General features: G+C 31.7%; 1 protein-coding gene across 4 annotated transcripts in view; it reads left to right on the top strand.

Annotated features, from left to right (window-relative positions):
• LOC6048492 (GTPase-activating protein) overlaps positions 1-17780 on the top strand; it is a 102137-nt gene that overhangs the window by 22167 nt on the left and 62190 nt on the right. For all 4 annotated transcript variants that reach the window (XM_038260158.1, XM_038260157.1, XM_038260160.1 and 1 more), the window contains one exon: positions 13962-14291. In XM_038260158.1, the coding sequence (XP_038116086.1) occupies positions 14075-14291 (217 nt within the window). In that variant the 5' untranslated portion in view covers positions 13962-14074. The remainder of the gene's footprint in view (positions 1-13961; positions 14292-17780) is intronic.

The following is a 17780-nucleotide window of genomic DNA, read 5'->3' as shown; positions in this document are numbered from 1 at the left end:
ATTCCAAAACACTGAAATAGTTTGAATAGTTTGATAAATATTGACTTTTTGAAAAGCTCGAGCAGGTTGTATTTTGTTTTTATTTTTATAAAATGTATTGATCGTGTGAATGATCGTCTGTAGGCTCTGGTCAAGGTAGAGATCATTTTTTTTTTTATTTTACTGCAATTTTTTTTGTAAAATTATTTAAGAAGATGTTTTTTCAAATATCCAGAAAATCTTTTACTTTAAATACAATCATTGTTGAAAAAGACCTAGATCTTTTTTAAATCCGTAAACATGTACTTGAATTTTTTTATATAATTGTATATTTTTCTTAGTTTTCAGTTTTGTTTTAATCTTTCTTAAGGTTCTACAAAATTACATATTTTTTCAAGTTTTTGTCTCCAAAACCTTTGGTTTTTTTTTTTATAAAAACACAATCAAAACTGGCATCGGCCTACTTCGTTTGAAAATTCCGCAAAAGGCAACAATTTTAAAATTAAACAAATTTTCAATTGTTTTTTTGAAAACATTTAACTTTAAATTTTCCTGTAAACTATTGTGTTTCATATGTTTATAGGACCCATTTAAAAAAAACTGTTTTTTTGGTAAAGGGCAACATTTAAAATGGCATCACCTGATAAAAAAAAACATAGGATAATTTTATGGTTGCTCATTTTGGATGTTCGATTAGAAAAAAAAATGATTAACAAATTTAAAAAAAAGTTTCTAAGTTTTTGCAGAATCCATCGTTAAAAAATAAAATAAAAAAATCATTGATTTTTTTCAATATCTTAAATTTGCAATATTCAATGCATGAAACCATAAAAAAACGCTCCAAAGAATATGTTAGTAAAAAAATAAAAAAATGGTGGTCTGGAGAGGTCAGGGAAAAGTCAGGGAATTTTATTTTGGAATTTGGATCGACACCATGTATAAAAATTCACTTGCTGACTCTGGATTATTTCATTGTATGAAATAAATAATTTTCAATCAAGAAAACTTCAATTGGGTTTTCTAATGCTACCAAAAACACATTTTCAACAGATTATAATATTGATCTTCAAACAAAGAATTAAAGAAATGTCAATCTAGTTTTAATCAATTTGATAGTAATGTTTAAAAGTGAACTTTGCAAATGTTTGTTGGCTCACACCTAGGTCTTCTGTGCGGCCCGAGGTCTGGTTTTGAAATTGTTATCGAATCCGGCCCTCTTAGGAGACCTCATTTTCAAAAAATCAAACCATCCACATTAACGACCCCCGGGTCTTTTGTGGTCTCTATTGCAAGTTTCTGCTCGAACCTCGGAGTCCGAAGGCTTGAATGGGGAGAGCACCCAAACCTCTTTTACTCCAAGGAACCTTCCACCCCAGTGTTTGAACTGACGACCTTTGGATTGCGAGTCCAACCGCCGCCAGCGATTCCACCGGAGTAGGCTTGGTTTGGTGTGTTGTTTGTACTTATGGCATGGAGACGACTCCTACACCTGGAATGACTTAACGGCCTAACAACCAAGGCCGGGACCGACATTTTACTTCCTCATCCGATGGAAGGTTGCAGCAGATGGGAATCGAACCCAGAATCATCCGCTTACAAAGCGGACAGCGTAACCATTCGGCCACGCACTGCCACTTCATTTTAAGTTCTCCGAAAAATGATAGGAAAGTTACGTTGATAAATAAAATAAAACAATATTTGATTGAGTGAAAAAAACGAATTTACAATATTTTCAAGGACGTCAACGCTGAACGCTGAATGAATAAAAAATAATGTTAAATTTATTTTCTTTTATGAAAACTAAGATTCTAAACATGGTCGCCTTTCAAAATTTGATAAGTACCTCTCATTAATTTGGATGCTTTGTACAACGCTTAAAATGCCGATAGGATCAGTGAAATGTACAACAGTTCTAAATATCAGGTTGGATTCTGCAACTTTTCAAGATGAAATTCAAATTAATTTATCATAACTAGGCCAAATTTGAACTTCATTGTTCAACAGAAAGTGACACACGATGCTGAAAATTCAAGACTCTTAATATGGAATAAACATTGAAATCATTTTCTGAAATTTATAAATTATAATGGATTTTTTTTTGTTCTGCGAAAAATAACTGGTAATATTATCTATCTGGAACCAATACGATCATTCAAGCAAGAAATATAAATTATATTTCTATTTAGCTAAATTGTTGCAACATAAATAATAATATTTTGAAAACATGTGAATTAGGATTTTTTCGATTTGAATTATACACAGAAAAAAATAATGTAATTTTGGAAGCTGTAATTTTTGAAGGTTGAATATTACCTCTTTTATGATGTAATTTTACCTCAATTTAGACTGAAAAAGTGACATTACTCCAGAAAAGTGGTAAAATTACACATTTCCAGAGGTAAAAATACACCTTTTTTTTACATTCCCAGATGTAATATTACCATGATTTTTTTTCTGTGTACGTAAAATTGTTGTTGAAAAAATGTTGTAGCCTAAATTTATTTATTTATTTATTTATTCATTCATATTTTTTGTTTATTTTTTCATAAAAAATAATGAAACGCAAAAAAACCATTAAATTTATGAAGGAACAATCCAATTGGTTTAAAGAATTCCCAATTAGTCCAAAGAATTTCAACATTTTTAAAATTGATGACAATATTCCTGTGTTTTCATCCTGTACAAAAACTTAAGCTTAATTTCATTAAATATCATCGATTATCCAAACCCTCGTTTATCCGAAGTTCGATTATCCGAAGTTTTGTCAAAAATTTGAAAAGTAGATTGCCTATTAAATTATAAAATGTTTTATTTTTTCATATATTTCTACACCGCCATTCTGACCGTTATCTTGGATTTAAAATATTTAAATCACTTTAGCGTAGTTCATACTTAAGCTCGAAAATCAAAAATTAGACAATGAATTAAAAAATTCCGTGATTCGATTATCCGATGTGACATTTTTCTGAGGCCTTCGGATAATCGAGTCTGGGCTGTATTTCATTTTTTAGAGTTCAAAATGAGCAGTCCTTAAAAAAGTTATCTTAGATATAAATTTAAAGTCTTGTTTCAGTTTATACGTTTTGTTTCTGGCATAATCGTTTTTTCAAGTTTATGAAATAGTTTATTCCAAGCATAATTGGGTCCAAAAATTAACTTTAAATTTGTGATATTATTGTTTACAACAATTTTTTTTATTTTTTGAGTAAAATGACCCTTTAAACGATTGCAAAGGATTTAAAATGTATTTTTAATTCAATTTTAAAAAATAACTTTAGGTTCTTCTTGACAGAAAATTCTGGAGTTTTTTTTTTTTGAAAAGGTCCAATAAACCAAATTTTCAGTTTTTGCTTTTTGGGTGTTTTTGAAACCGCCTTGAGTCAGGGGTATTAAAAAACACCCAAAAAGGCAAAAACACAAAATTTAGTTTATTGGACCTTTTCAAAAAAAAAAAACTCCAGAAATCTCCTACAAGACAGCTCGTTCCAAGGGGATCATAGTGGATCCATCGAAAAAATGTTGTCTTGTCAATATATTATTTTTGCATTAAAATTACAAAGGTGATCAGAAATGGCTTTGAATTGTGTTTTTTAACTGTTTTACATAAAAATCGACATGAAGTTTTAGTACCCAATTCCAATATTTTTAAATAAATTAATTTTTATTCAGTAATTGGTGTTTTATTTTTTTTTTCATTTAAAAATAACAAGTTTTGACCTTTTGTCCTTTGAACTTTTTGTTCATTCGATCTTTTGATCATTTGCCAATTCGAACTTCTTTCTTTTGAATTTTGTCAAACATTCACATTGTGTTCTCAAAAAATCTGGGTCATTTTTTTTCAACTCAAATTAAAAAAAAATGTTACTTAATCCACCTTTAGGTGGTTGGTGCCTTCCTCTCATTTATAGAGTAATTCAAACCCCCCTAAAGTGTCCACATTGTTTATGGATCTCCGCTAACTAACGTGATCGAGGTCATAATAAAAATAAGTGATGAGTAGAAAAAACAGACTACCTACAGACTTTTTGTCAAGATTATACAGACACCGTCGAAAATGGCATCCCTCTATACGGCTTTTTCGTGAATTCAGGCCATTTTTTTAAACTGCTTGTAAGTTTTGATAGGTAAGTCAGATCTTGAAAATTCTTAATCCACAAGAATGGTCATATCAGAACCTTTCTAAAAAAATATAATATGACAGGTTTTCATGAAAAAAACACCCTTTTTTGCAAATTGTGAAATTTATATGGAGCAGTTTTTTAAGCATAATTTTTTATGTATTTTACGAAATCTTATACATTTCAATAGGGGCTTATGGGACTCCAAGACGAATTGAATGAGGCCAATACGGTCAAAATTGGCTGAGTCAGTGACGAGTTATTCCAGTGACATTGATTCGGTACACTGCCCATAATTGAAAATTCGGCTATTATGCCAAATCAAGTATTCCGAGAAAAACGCGTTTAAGTGTTTGTCACAAAATCTCCGTCCGGTTTTTCGCATCGGCAGCCGAGTCTAAACACTATTTCAGTAAAATTCAAGTTGCAGGAGATGTGTTGGAACATCCTCTACCGCCTGGTGCTGATATCTCGTTTTTGCCAAAAGTGGATATTAGCCGTTTTTCAATGGTGGGCAGTACACATGTCTACATACAGCCAAACACACAGACATTTGCTCAGCTGGTGATTCTGAGTCGATATGTATAAATGACGGTAGGTCTAGGAGGTCTAATTAAAAAGTTCATTTTTCGAGTGATTTTATAGCCTTTCCTCAGTAAGGTGAGGAAGGCAAAAAGCCAAACGAAATTTTCATTGATTACACAGCGTAACAAAAATTTTTTTTTTTGTTATTAGCAGGACGATTCAAAAAACTCCCCGAGGGATCGGCTTCCTGAACACAATGCAACCTGGCCCATGTCTTAATTGTTACCCTAGCTCGAGATATTCAATGCAGAAGTTTTGCATATGAATCACCCCCGTCGAAAAAATATTTTTATTTTGTTTTCACTGTAACTTAAGTTTTATAAGGTCTTTTAGATGCTTCTGGTGTCATTGGACGGTAATTTGTTATTAAAACCCAAAATATGGTCCCGTTGGTCGGTTCCCGAAACCGGTTCCGGTGGAAATCCGGATTATTGGCCAAAATTGTGCGAAATCTTCAAAATTTTGAAATTTGTTGCTCTTTATGCGAAAAAAAACATACTATTGCTTCAAACAATCAATACAAACTCAAAAAATGGTTTGGCCAAGCATATCTGAAGGTGTTTTATCGAAAATGTGGCCATTGAGAACCGGTTCTGGCCTATCCGGATCCGGAAACTAGAAAACATTTAAGCAGTTTTTTTTTTCAAAATTCCTATGTGTCAGACAATTTAGAAAATCAAATGTGGTGTTGAAGCATTTTTTGCTACTCTATACTTTCAGAATCTCAAAATATGGCCAAGGGGCCAATGGGAACCTGTTCTGACTGTCCCGGATCCGGGAAACAGTGGTCACATGACATTTTTATTGAATTTATTAAAAAGTTGTTTTAGTTACCAGAATTTCAAAATTCCTTGAAAAAAAAATCTGATTTTATTTATAGCCAGAATCAGAAATGTGGCCATCGGGAATCTATTCTAAATGTTCCGGATCATGGAACCAGTGGACACTTGACAGTTTTATTTAAAATTTAAAAAATAAGTTTATTTTTTTTAATTAATCTAAATTTCATCAAAATCAGAATCAGAGATGTAGCCAAATGGCTAACCGGACCATGTTTATATATTCCGGACAGGGAACCAGTGGACAAAATTCAAGATTCCTGGAAAACAAATCAGATCAGAAAGTTGGCCGAGTGGCCTACCGGAACCTGTTTTAAATGTTGTTAAAATATTGTAAAAAATTTTATTAAGAAATTTTCAGGATTCCTTAAAATGCATCTGAATTTAATTAAAATCAGATTTATAAATGTGGCCAATGGGAACCTGTTCTAAATAATCCGGATTAGGAAACCAGATGACACTTGACATCTTAATTAAGTTTATTTAAAAAAAGAGCTATCGAATTTATAAGATTCCTGTTTAAAAAAACAGAATTCATTTAAATTTATTTTTACATTTTCATTTAATTTATTTTAAAAACATAGTTACTGGATTTATAAGATTCCTGTAAAAATCTAATTTTTTTGAAATCATTTTGAAATTTCAATTAAATTTATTTTAAAAATAACTACACTACTTACAAAAATTCTGCAGAAAATCTTGATTTATTTAAAATAAAAATCAGAAAGTATCTGATTTTAAGTAAATTCAGTTTCATTTTAGTGAGTTTTGAAATTATCCTAACTAATATATTCGACAACATTTTAACAACATTTAAAACAGGTTCCGGTTGGCCACTTGGCCAGATTTCTGATTTTGATTTAAAGAAAATTCTGAATTTTTGCAGAAATTTATTAAGTCAAATAATTTTTTTGAATAAAATAATTTTTAATAAATTCTGATTTTTTACAGGAATCTCATAAATCCAGTAACTGCGGGGAGCGGCTGTGGCTGAATGGTTACGGTGTTCGCTTTGTAAGCGAATGGTTCTGGGTTCGATTCCCATCTGCTCCCAACGAGAAAGTTTAAGAACGCATAAATTTGAAATGATGAATATGAACGAAAAATCAAAGTCGCTCGAGGCGGGGTTCGATCCTCCGTCCTTTGGATTGGTAAGCAAAAATGCTAACCACAAGGCCATGATGACTTGGTGAGCGTGGACTGGAATTAGGAATACTGTTACAGAGAGCGAGTTGTGGCGCTATAACCACGGCAAATAGTGTCCAGGGCATTCGTGGAAATACAATGTCCCATCCCAGAGGGTCCCGGAGTACCAAACCTTCTTAGCATGGTGCTCCCAACGAACACAACCAAATCTCGGAGCGTATGATGGTGTGTCCTCACGCTTCTTCCTCCCCTGTCGATTCAGAATTGTGTTGTTGTTCGAACACTCAGTGCTCAAACTCAACCCAATTACGAGTCATCTCTGCGATACGGCTTTACGCAGTAGGCCTGGCCGGTTTAACGCTTGTGATGTTTCAATGCATTTCTAATGCAATGGCGCACTACAAATGTTAATAAATGACAAGAAGGGTGCTAGGCGTCATCTAACTTAAGGCACTCTCCAGGATCCTTTCGAAAGATTGGCTGCGCTAGGGTCTGATTTGATTAGATTAGATTAGATTAGAATCTCATAAATCCATTACCTTTTTTTATATAAATTTAATTAAAATGTCAAGTGTCAACCAGTTTCCTGATCCGGATTATTTAGAACAAGTTCCCATTGGCCATTTGGCCACACTTGAGATTCTGATTTTGAATAAATTGCGATTTTTTCAGGAATCTGTTAAGTCCAGTAACTATTTTTAAAAATAAATTTAATTCAAATTTCAAAATGATTTTAAATAAATTCAGATTTTTCGAAGAATCTTATAAATCCGGGCCAGGTCCGGTGAGGCAGTGGTTAGCGTAGTTGCCTCTCACCACAGTATGGCCTGGGTTCAATCCCAGACGGACCCGGTGGCATTTTTCGAGACGAGATTTGCCTGATCACGCCTTCTATCGGATGGGGAAGTAAAGCGTCGGTCCATTTGCGTAAAAGAGTTTTGAGTGACTCACCACATATAACCTTCGGACGCCTAGAAATGAGCTTTGCTTTTTTATAAATCCAGTAACTATGTTTTTGAAATAAATTTAATAAATTTGTCAAAATAATTTCTCCGGGACTCTTATAAATCCAGAAACTATGTTTTAAATAAATTTAATTAAATGTCAAAATAACTTTTAATAAATTTTGATTTTTTAACAGGAATCTTATAAATCCAGTAATTTTTTCTTTTAAATAAAATTAATTAAAGTATCAAGTGTCAACAGGTTTCATGATCCGGATTATTTAGAACAGGTTCCAATTGGCCATCTAGACACACATCAGATTCTGATTTAAATAAATTCTGATTTTTTCCAGGAATCTGTTAAGTCCAGTAACTATTTTTAGAAATAAATTTAATTAAAATTTCAAAATGATTCTAAATAAATTCTGATTTTTCGAAGAATCTTATAAATCCAGTATCTATGTTTTTTTTAAATAAATTTAATTAATTTGTCAAAATAATTCAAAGAGAAGTCAGATTTTTTTAGGTCTCTTATAAATCAAGTAACTATGTTTTTAAATAAATTTAACTAAGATGTCAAAATAATTTTAAATAAATTCTCTTTTTCAACAGGAATCTTATAAATCCAGTTTTTTTAAAATAAATTTAATTAAAATGTAAAGTAACAACTGGTTTCATGATCTTGATTATTTAGAATAGGTTCCAATTGGCTGTTTGGTTTCTTATTCTGATTTTAAATTAATTCAGTTTTTTTCCAGGAATCTGTTAAGTCCAGTTACTATTTATTTAAATAAATTCAGTTGAAATTTCAAAAATAAATTTAAATAAAATCTGTTTTATTTAAACAGGAATCTTATTATTCCAGTAACTTTTTTAAATAAATTTAATTAAAATGTCAAGTGACCACTAGTTTCCTGATCCGGATTATTTGGAACAGGTTCCAATTGGCCATTTGGCCACACGACAGATTCTGATTTTAAATAAATTCTGATTTTTCCAGGAATCTGTGAAGTCCAGTAACTATTTTTTAAATAAATTTAATTAAAATTTCAAAATGATTTTAAATAAATTCTGATTTTTCGAAGAATCTTATCAATCCATGTTTTTTTAAATAAATTTGATTAATTTGTCAAAATAATTTTAAGTAAAGTCAGAATTTTTCAGGGACTATTAAAAATCCAGTTACTATGTCTTTAAATAAATTTAACTAAAATGTCAAAATAATTTTAAATAAATTCTCTTTTTTTAACAGGAATCTTATAAATCCAGTATTTTTTTAAATAAATTTAATTAAAATGTCAAGTGTCAATTGGTTTCATGATCCAGATTATTTAGAACAGGTTCCAATTGGCCATTTGGCCACACATCAGATTTTAAATAAATTCTGATTTTTTCCAGGAATCTGTTAAATACAGTATCTATTTTTTAAATAAATTTAATTAAAATTTCAAAATGATTTTAAATAAATTCAGATATTTCGATGAATCTTATAAATTCAGAAACCATTTTTTTTAAATAAATTTGATGAATTTGTTGAAATAATTTTAAGTGAAGTCAGAATTTTTCAGGGACTCTTATAAATCCAGTCTGTATGTCTTTAAATAAATTTAACTAAAATTTCAAAATAATTTTAAATAAATTCTGTTTTTAACAGGAATCTTATAAATCCAGTTTTTTTAAATAAATTTAATTAAAATGTCAAGTGTCAACTGGTTTCATCATTCGGATTATTTAGAAAAAGTTCAAATTGGCCATTTGGTCATATTTCTTATTCTGATTTTAAATAAATTCAGTTTTTCTCCAGGAATCTGTTAAGTCCAGTTACTATTTATTTAAGTAAATTCAATTATAATTTCAAAATAATTTCAAATAAAATCTGTTTTATTTTAACAGGAATCTTATTATTCCAGTAACTTTTTTAAATAAATTAAATTAAAATGTCAAGTGTCCACTGGTTTCCAGATCCGAATTATTTAGAACAGGTTCCCATTAGCCATTTGACTTATTTCTGATTCTGATTTTAAATAAATTTAATTAAATTCTGATTCTGATTTTAAATAAATTCAGATTTTTTCAGGAATTTGTTAAGTCCAGTAACTATTTTGAAAAAAATTAATTAAATTTTCAAAATGATTTTAAATAAATTCAGATTTTTCGAAGAATCTTATAAATTCAGTAACTATGTTTTTTTTTCAAATAAATTTGATTAATTTGTCAAAATAATTTTAAGTAAAGTCAGAATTTTTCAGGGACTTTTATAAATCCAGTTACTATGTCTTTAAATAAATTTAACTAAAATTTCAAAATAATTTTAAATAAATTCTGTTTTTTTAACAGGAATCTTATAAATCCTGTATTTTTTTTAAATAAATTTAATTAAAATATCAAGTGTCAACTGGTTTCATGATCCAGATTATTTAGAACAGGTTCCAATTGGCCATTTAGACATATTTCTTATTCTGATTTTAAATAAATTCAGTTTTTCTCCAGGAATCTGTTAAGTACAGTTACTATTTATTTAAAAAAAATCAATTAAAATTTCAAAATAATTTTAAATAAAATCTGTTTTATTTTAACAGGAATCTCATTATTCCAGTAACTTTTTTAAATAAGTTTAATTAAAATGTCAAGTGTCCACTGGTTCCTGAACCGGATTATTTCGAACAGGTTCCAATTGGCCATTTGGCCACACGACAGATTCTGATTTTAAATAAATTCTGATTTTTTCCAGGAATCTGTTAAGTCCAGTAACTATTTTTAGAAATACATTTAATTAAAATTTCAAAATGATTTTAAATAAATTCTGATTTTTCGAAAAATCTTATAAATCCAGTTACTATGTTTTTTTGAAATAAATTTGATTAATTTGTCAAAATAATTTTAGGTAAAGTCAGAATTTTTCAGGGACTCTTATTAATTAACTATGTTTTAAATAAATTTAACTTAAATGTCAAAATAATTTTAAATAAATTCTGAATTTTTAACAGGAATCTTATAAATCCAGTATTTTTTTTTAAATAAATTTAATTAAAATGTCAAGTGTCAACCGGGTTCATGATCCGGATTATTTAGAACAGGTTCCAATTGGCCATCTGGCCACACATCAGATTCTGATTTTAAATAAATTCAGTTTTCTTCCAGGAATCTGTTAAGTCCAGTTACTATTTTTAAAAATAAATTTATTTAAAATTTCAAAATGATTTTAAATAAATTCAGATATTTCGAAGAATCTTATAGATCCAGTAACTATGTTTTTTTTTTAAATAAATTTGATTAATTTGTCAAAATAATTTTAAGTAAAGTCAGAATTTTTCAGGGACTCTTATAAATCCAGTTACTATGTCTTTAAATAAATTTAACTGAAATTTCAAAATAATTTTAAATAAATTCTGTTTTTTAACAGGAATCTATAAATCCAGTATTTTTTTAAATAAATTTAATAAAAATTTCAAGTGTCAACTGGTTTCATGATCCGGATTATTTAGAAAAAGTTCCAATTGGCCATTTGGTCATATTTCTTATTCTGATTTTAAATAAATTCAGTTTTTCTCCAGGAATCTGTTAAGTCCAGTTACTATTTATTTAAATAAATTCAATTATAATTTCAAAATAATTTTAAGTAAAATCTGTTTTATTTTAACAGGAATCTTATTATTCCAGTAACTTTTTTAAATAAATTAAATTAAAATGTCAAGTGTCCACTGGTTTCCAGATCCGAATTATTTAGAACAGGTTCCCATTAGCCATTTGACTTATTTCTGATTCTGATTTTAAATGAATTGAATTAAATTCTGATTCTGATTTTAAATAAATTCAGATTTTTTTTCAGGAATTTGTTAAGTCCAGTGAATATTCTAAAAAAAAAAAAAAATATTAAATTTTCAAAATGATTTTAAATAAATTCAGATTTTTCGAAGAATCTTATAAATCCAGTAACTATGTTTTTTAAAATAAATTTGATTAGTTTGTCAAAATAATTTTAAGTAAAGTCAGAATTTTCAGGAACTTTTATAAATCAAGTAACTATGTTTTTAAATAAATTTAACAAAAAAGTCAAAACAATTTCAAATAAATTCTGATTTTTTAACAGGAATCTTATAAATTCAGTAATTTTTTTTAAATAAATTTAATTAAAATGTCGAGTGTCAACTGGTTTAATGATCCGGATTATTTAGAACAGGTTCCAATTAGCAATTCGGCCACATCTCTGATTCTGATTTTAAATAAATTCAGATTTTTTTCTAGGAATCTGTCAAGTACAGCTACTATTATTTTAGATAAATGTTATAGAAATTTCAAAATAATTTTAAATAAAATCTGTTTTTTTTTAACACGATTCTCATTATTCCAGTAACTTTTTTAAATAAATTTAATTAAAATTTCAAGTGTCTACTGGTTTCCTGATCCGGATTATTTAGAACAGGTTCCAATTGGCCATTTGGCCACAAGACAGATTCTGATTTTAAATAAATTCTGATTTTTTCCAGGAATCTGTTAAGTCCAGTAACTATTTTTAGAAATAAATTTAATTAAAATTTCAAAATGATTTTAAATAAATTCTGATTTTTCGAAGAATCTTGTTAATCCAGTTACTATGTTTTTAAAATAAATGAAATTAAATTGTTAAAATAATTTTTATTTTTTTCAGAATTTTGCAAGGAATTTTATAAATCCGGTGAATATGTATTTTTAAATAAATTTAATTAAAATGTCAAGTGTCCACTGGTTTCCTGATCCAAATTATTTAGAACAGGTTCTCATTAGCCATTTGACAACATTTCGGAATCTGATATTAAATAAATTCATATGTTTTACAGGAATCTTATAAATCCAGTAACTATGTTTTAAAACAAATTTAATTATAATGTCAAAGAAATCATAAATAAATTCTGATTTGAAAACAGGAATCTTATAAATCCAGTATTTTTTTTTTTTTAAATAAATTCAATTAAAATGTCAAGTGTCATCAGGTTTCCTTAACCGGATAATTTAGAACAGGTTCCCATTTGCCAAATTTATAAATCTGATTTTAAATAAATTCAGATTTATTTAAGGAATCCTGAAAATTTCTTAACTAAAATATTTGACATTATTTTAACAACATTTAAAACAGGTTCCGGTTGGCCACTTGACCAAATTTCTGATCTGATTTGTTTTCCAGGAATCTTGAATTTTGTCCACTGGTTCCCTGATCCGGAATATATAAACATGGTCCGGTTAGCCATTTGGCTACATCTCTGAATCTGATTTTGATGAAATTTAGATTAATTAAAAAAAAATAAACTTATTTTTTTATTTTAAATAAAACTGTCAAGTGTCCACTGGTTCCATGATCCGGAACATTTAGAATAGATTCCCGATGGCCACATTTCTGATTCTGGCTATAAATAAAATCAGATTTTTTTTTCAAGGAATTTTGAAATTCTGGTAACTAAAACAACTTTTTAATAAATTCAATAAAAATGTCATGTGACCACTGTTTCCCGGATCCGGGACAGTCAGAACAGGTTCCCATTGGCCCCTTGGCCATATTTTGAGATTCTGAAAATATAGAGTAGCAAAAAATGCTTCAACACCACATTTGATTTTCTAAATTGTCTGACACATAGGAATTTTGAAAAAAAAAAACTGCTTAAATGTTTTCTAGTTTCCGGATCCGGATAGGCCAGAACCGGTTCTCAATGGCCACATTTTCGATAAAACACCTTCAGATATGCTTGGACAAACCATTTTTTGAGTTTGTATTGATTGTTTGAAGCAATAGTATGTTTTTTTTTCGCATAAAGAGCAACAAATTTCAAAATTTTGAAGATTTCGCACAATTTTGGCCAATAATCTTGATTTCCACCGGAACCGGTCACGGAAACCGACCAACGGGACCATATTTTGGGTTTTAATAACAATTTACCGTCCAATGACACCAGAAGCATCTAAAAAGACCTTATAAAACTTAAGTTACAGTGAAAACAAAATAAAAAATATTTTTTCGACGGGGGGTGATTCATATGCAAAACTTCTGCATTGAATATCTCGAGCTAGGGTAACAATTAAGACATGGGCCAGGTTGCATTGTGTTCAGGAAGCCGATCCCTCGGGGAGTTTTTTGAATCGTTCTGCTAATAACAAAAAATTTTTTTTGTTACGCTGTGTTATTGAATATGCTTTTTACTGTAACGTTTAGCATTTTGAGTTATGATTAGTATTTTTTAAAGATATTTGTGATAAATTTTTTCCCTCGAAATTTTTTAATAGATTATGAATTTCTAATCAATCTTTGTAAATGTTCAGCTAAATTAAAAAAAAAACTCAATTAAGATAGTATCCTAATTCCAAAACTCTTTCGCCAACAGCCGTGGAACCCCGCAAGTGAAGTGAAGAAGTGATTTCTGGCGTTGTAGTGCCGTCTCTGCAGTACGGTTCAATTCAGTTCCTTTTTTATGAATAAACACCGTTCCGTACCCCGATGAGAGAGCAGTGCGTCGGTGTTGGTGGTGTTGGCGGTTCATGGAGCAACAACGTCGATTGCACGCTCACCACGTTCCACACGGCCAGTTCATTCCGACCAGCAGCAGCAGCAGAAGGCGATTTGTGTGTATACATTCGCAGTGCTAGTTATGGATTCAATATGGCTGACGACACACGCAAAGTCCGTGTTGAGGAACAACTGAAGATAAAAATAGGTAAGTCCAGCGGGGTTTGACCTGGGCCACAGTGTCGCCGGGGGTAGTGCAAGTGACGCCACGTGGCGAAACAATAGTTTTGGGTCGTCCCACGCCACCAGGGGGCCGGGAATAGCCAGGACAGCTCCGTCCGTTTTGGAACAATACCGAGATTTTCTCCATCGCAATGTTCCGTCGCTGGCCTCCAGCCTCCTCCGTGCAGATCCCTGGAGCCAGCAGCAGCTCTCGAACCAACCCACACTCACACACACCCACGTGCGCCTGTGTGTGTGTTTGTGTGTAGGGAAAGTGTTCCAGCGCGAGGCGGCCAAATTCATTCATGGTTGCGCCAGTGTGTGTGACACCGAATGTCAACAGAGCGCGCAAAAATCTATCAATCGAGCGCGTGTGAACCGAACAGTGATATTACTCAATGAACCGTGCAACGTGAGTGTGTGTGCATGAGAGTGTGTAACAACAACAACAACAGCACACTAAAACAGGCAGGAAGCCGCGAAGCCCCGTTCCCCCTGACCTCTGTGACCACCACCACCGCCGCCACACTTGGCCCGAACAGGTGGTGAGAAAATCCTGCTTTTCTGGGCCAACTCCTCGTGGGAACGACCCGGGACCGCGACCGGGGCAGCTGCGCCGGCAGGAAGTCCTCGTCCTCACTTGGCTATGAGGTTGAGGTTTTCTAGTGTGAGAGGGGGAAAGAGGGAGGGAAAGAGAGAGGAAAGCAGGGGCAGGTCATTAGAATGTGGTGTCTCGAGGCGTTTTGTGTAGAATGTAAGAAACGGAACAGGAATTTGCATTTCCTGTGGTGGTTGCGTGGAATGTTGTTGCTATTTATTTTTTGTTTGTAGTTGCTTCCTAGAAGTACAGATGAATGGTGGTGTGATGAATGGGTTAGTGGAAAGAAGAACAAGATGGATTTGCGCAAAACGCTGCAAGTGTGGGATAGTGTTAGTCGTCAATGAACTAGGGGATGGAATACCAACTGGTTATCAACTATACGAAAAGACTAAATCGATGATTTGGGAAACTTCCAATAACGTCATGATTCGAATTCCCGGACGCTTCGAAACCCGGACACTTCATCTTGTTTTATCAATTATTTGGATATAAGTTCGCATTATGAATGTCAAAACTGTGTATTTTGATGAATTCTAACATCAACTTTCATTTAAAGTTTGTTTGAACGCTGTAGTTAATGCCAAAACAATTAAATAAAATAAAATTATAAGTTAACCAAAAATGCGAAACATTTCAACGGAAATATTTCATAGGCGTCCGAAGCACCGGGAAGGCAAAGCAGAATTTTATGTTTTTGATTTTCTTCAATTCTAGCCATTAATATATAAACTATCGATTGTTTTGATGTTAACAGCTTATTTGAGATCTAAAGAATGCCATTCACTAACATTTCAGTCCAATTTTGTGCGATTTATAAGCAAAATCGACTGTCCGGAATTCGAAGCAAAAGTGTCCGGATTTCGAATCAGCTTTTATCAGTGTCCGGGATTCGAAGCACAAAAAGTCATTTTAATTTTCAAATTCTGATGAAAAATTGTTAGAAAATGCATATTTTGCATGCATTCTCTTAAAACTGGCTGTTTATGCTAAATCCTGATGATAGTTGTACATTTCCAACTTATTACATGATTTTTTGCCAGCTATTACAAAAATAATATGGTACTAAGTGTCCGGATTTCGAATCATGACGTTATCTCACGTCTATTATCTAAACGGGAGTTACTAAAACTATCAAGAAGGGTTAACCTGAATCCAATTTAACATATCGGAATTTAAATCAAAACAAATCAAACTTATGGTTAACGCATTAGCAAAAGTAGTTAGAGATTAACGTTTTGACGTACACTCAATCCCCGATGGTTTGACACCGACTGTTGTCAATCGAACTTTTTAGTTTGACACCCTTTACACGAAGTTCACACACACTAATGAACGTTTGTTTTGATAGTGTGCGTGAGCGCCGTGTAAAAAGTGACAGTTAATCACCGTTTAGTTTGACTCTGACCAAAAAAAGGAGGTTCGTTTTTTTGCCAAAAACTAGAAAAATCAACCCTTAAAAAAACATTTTTTTTACTTTGACTTTATTACGAAAATTGTCATAACTCTGAATAGAAAACAGTCAGCGTCCCACTTTCTGTAGTTGGTCCTGTAGAATTGTTTTGCAAAGTTAACTAGACCTAAACTGATCTGATTGCTTCCATAGTTTCTTCAAAAAGCCCAATTCTTTACTTGCGAAAATAACTGAAATTTGATAAGGTTTCACGATTGACATTTAAGCCAGGTTTCATCAAATTTTGGTTAAAAAGTTGATCAACTATTTAAGTAAATGTCTCCATTTAAAAAAATATTTTTTTTTTTGTTGTTTAGAAATTACGAGAGGTGTGATTTTTGACCGACAGTCACTCACACTGCCGGTACCTTTGACCTTGAGAAAGTATTTTGATTTATTTTTGTTCAAAAGCAAAACAAACTTCTATATGGAAGTTGGCAGCCCTGCCATCGAGAGCAGGGGCTGGCAGTGTGCGGTTCGCGAAATTCGAATTGTTTAAAAGTAGTGCAAATATTTTACAATGTATAGATTTGCATGTGGAAAGTGAAGATTTCCTGCAAATTTGGGAATTTGGACAGTTTTTTTTTCGCGATTTTTGTTTTTTACGCCGCTTGGTAAAGGGTTTGACAGTTCTTCGCGGCGGCTTCGCTCTTGCAGTTGTATTAGTGTGATGTGGGCTAGCTCGTTCTAAGGGTGGTATTCAACTCGTTAGTAAAATCAAATAGTGCGAAAGAAATAAAAGCAGTTTGTCAGGGAATATTTTTGGAAGTGTCATCACGCAGCGCTCAAGCAATTTCATCTGCTACTGGAGAAGGTATTGCAGGTGGAGAAAAAGTACTTGGAAGATCAGCAAAGTTTGGTGGGAGCTGCGATCGGTTGAGGTTGGTCGTGGATATCGTGCTGAAGCAGCAGCTGACCAAGAATCGCCAGCATATCTGAACGCCAGGATGTGAGTCATGTCGGCAGGAATAAGATTAAGCTGCTAGACGCACACGACCAAAATAGGGGACAACTCCCGGGTGCTTAAGACTACCAGAAACCCAGGGGGTAGCGAAGAAGCCGCCATCTTGGAAGTTCAGATAACAAACACTCAGAATCAGTATTATTCATATTACTTTGGTAACACGAAGTGTGTTATCCTGGTTAAACTCAAAAGTCCCATGCAAATGTGTAAAACAAAACTGAAAAATGTGTAATGCCGATTCACAGTGTACGGGCGCACTGTTTGATCGACCAAAAGAAAAAAAGCAAAAAAGGTAAACAGAAAAATCACTTTTTTCGATATGAATTTTCAGCCAATATTGGGATGGAATCTCCAAGGATATGATAGAATTTGCCATCAGCAACACAATTCACGTGTTTTTTTCAGGTATTTATCGATTGAATTGCGGGAAATTTGAAAATAAAAAACCCAAACAATGATT

Source organism: Culex quinquefasciatus, chromosome 3 (genome assembly GCF_015732765.1).
Source record: "Culex quinquefasciatus strain JHB chromosome 3, VPISU_Cqui_1.0_pri_paternal, whole genome shotgun sequence".
NCBI lineage: Eukaryota > Metazoa > Arthropoda > Insecta > Diptera > Culicidae > Culex > Culex quinquefasciatus.
Note: the sequence above shows the minus strand (reverse complement) of the source record. Positions and strands in the feature narration are given on the sequence as shown.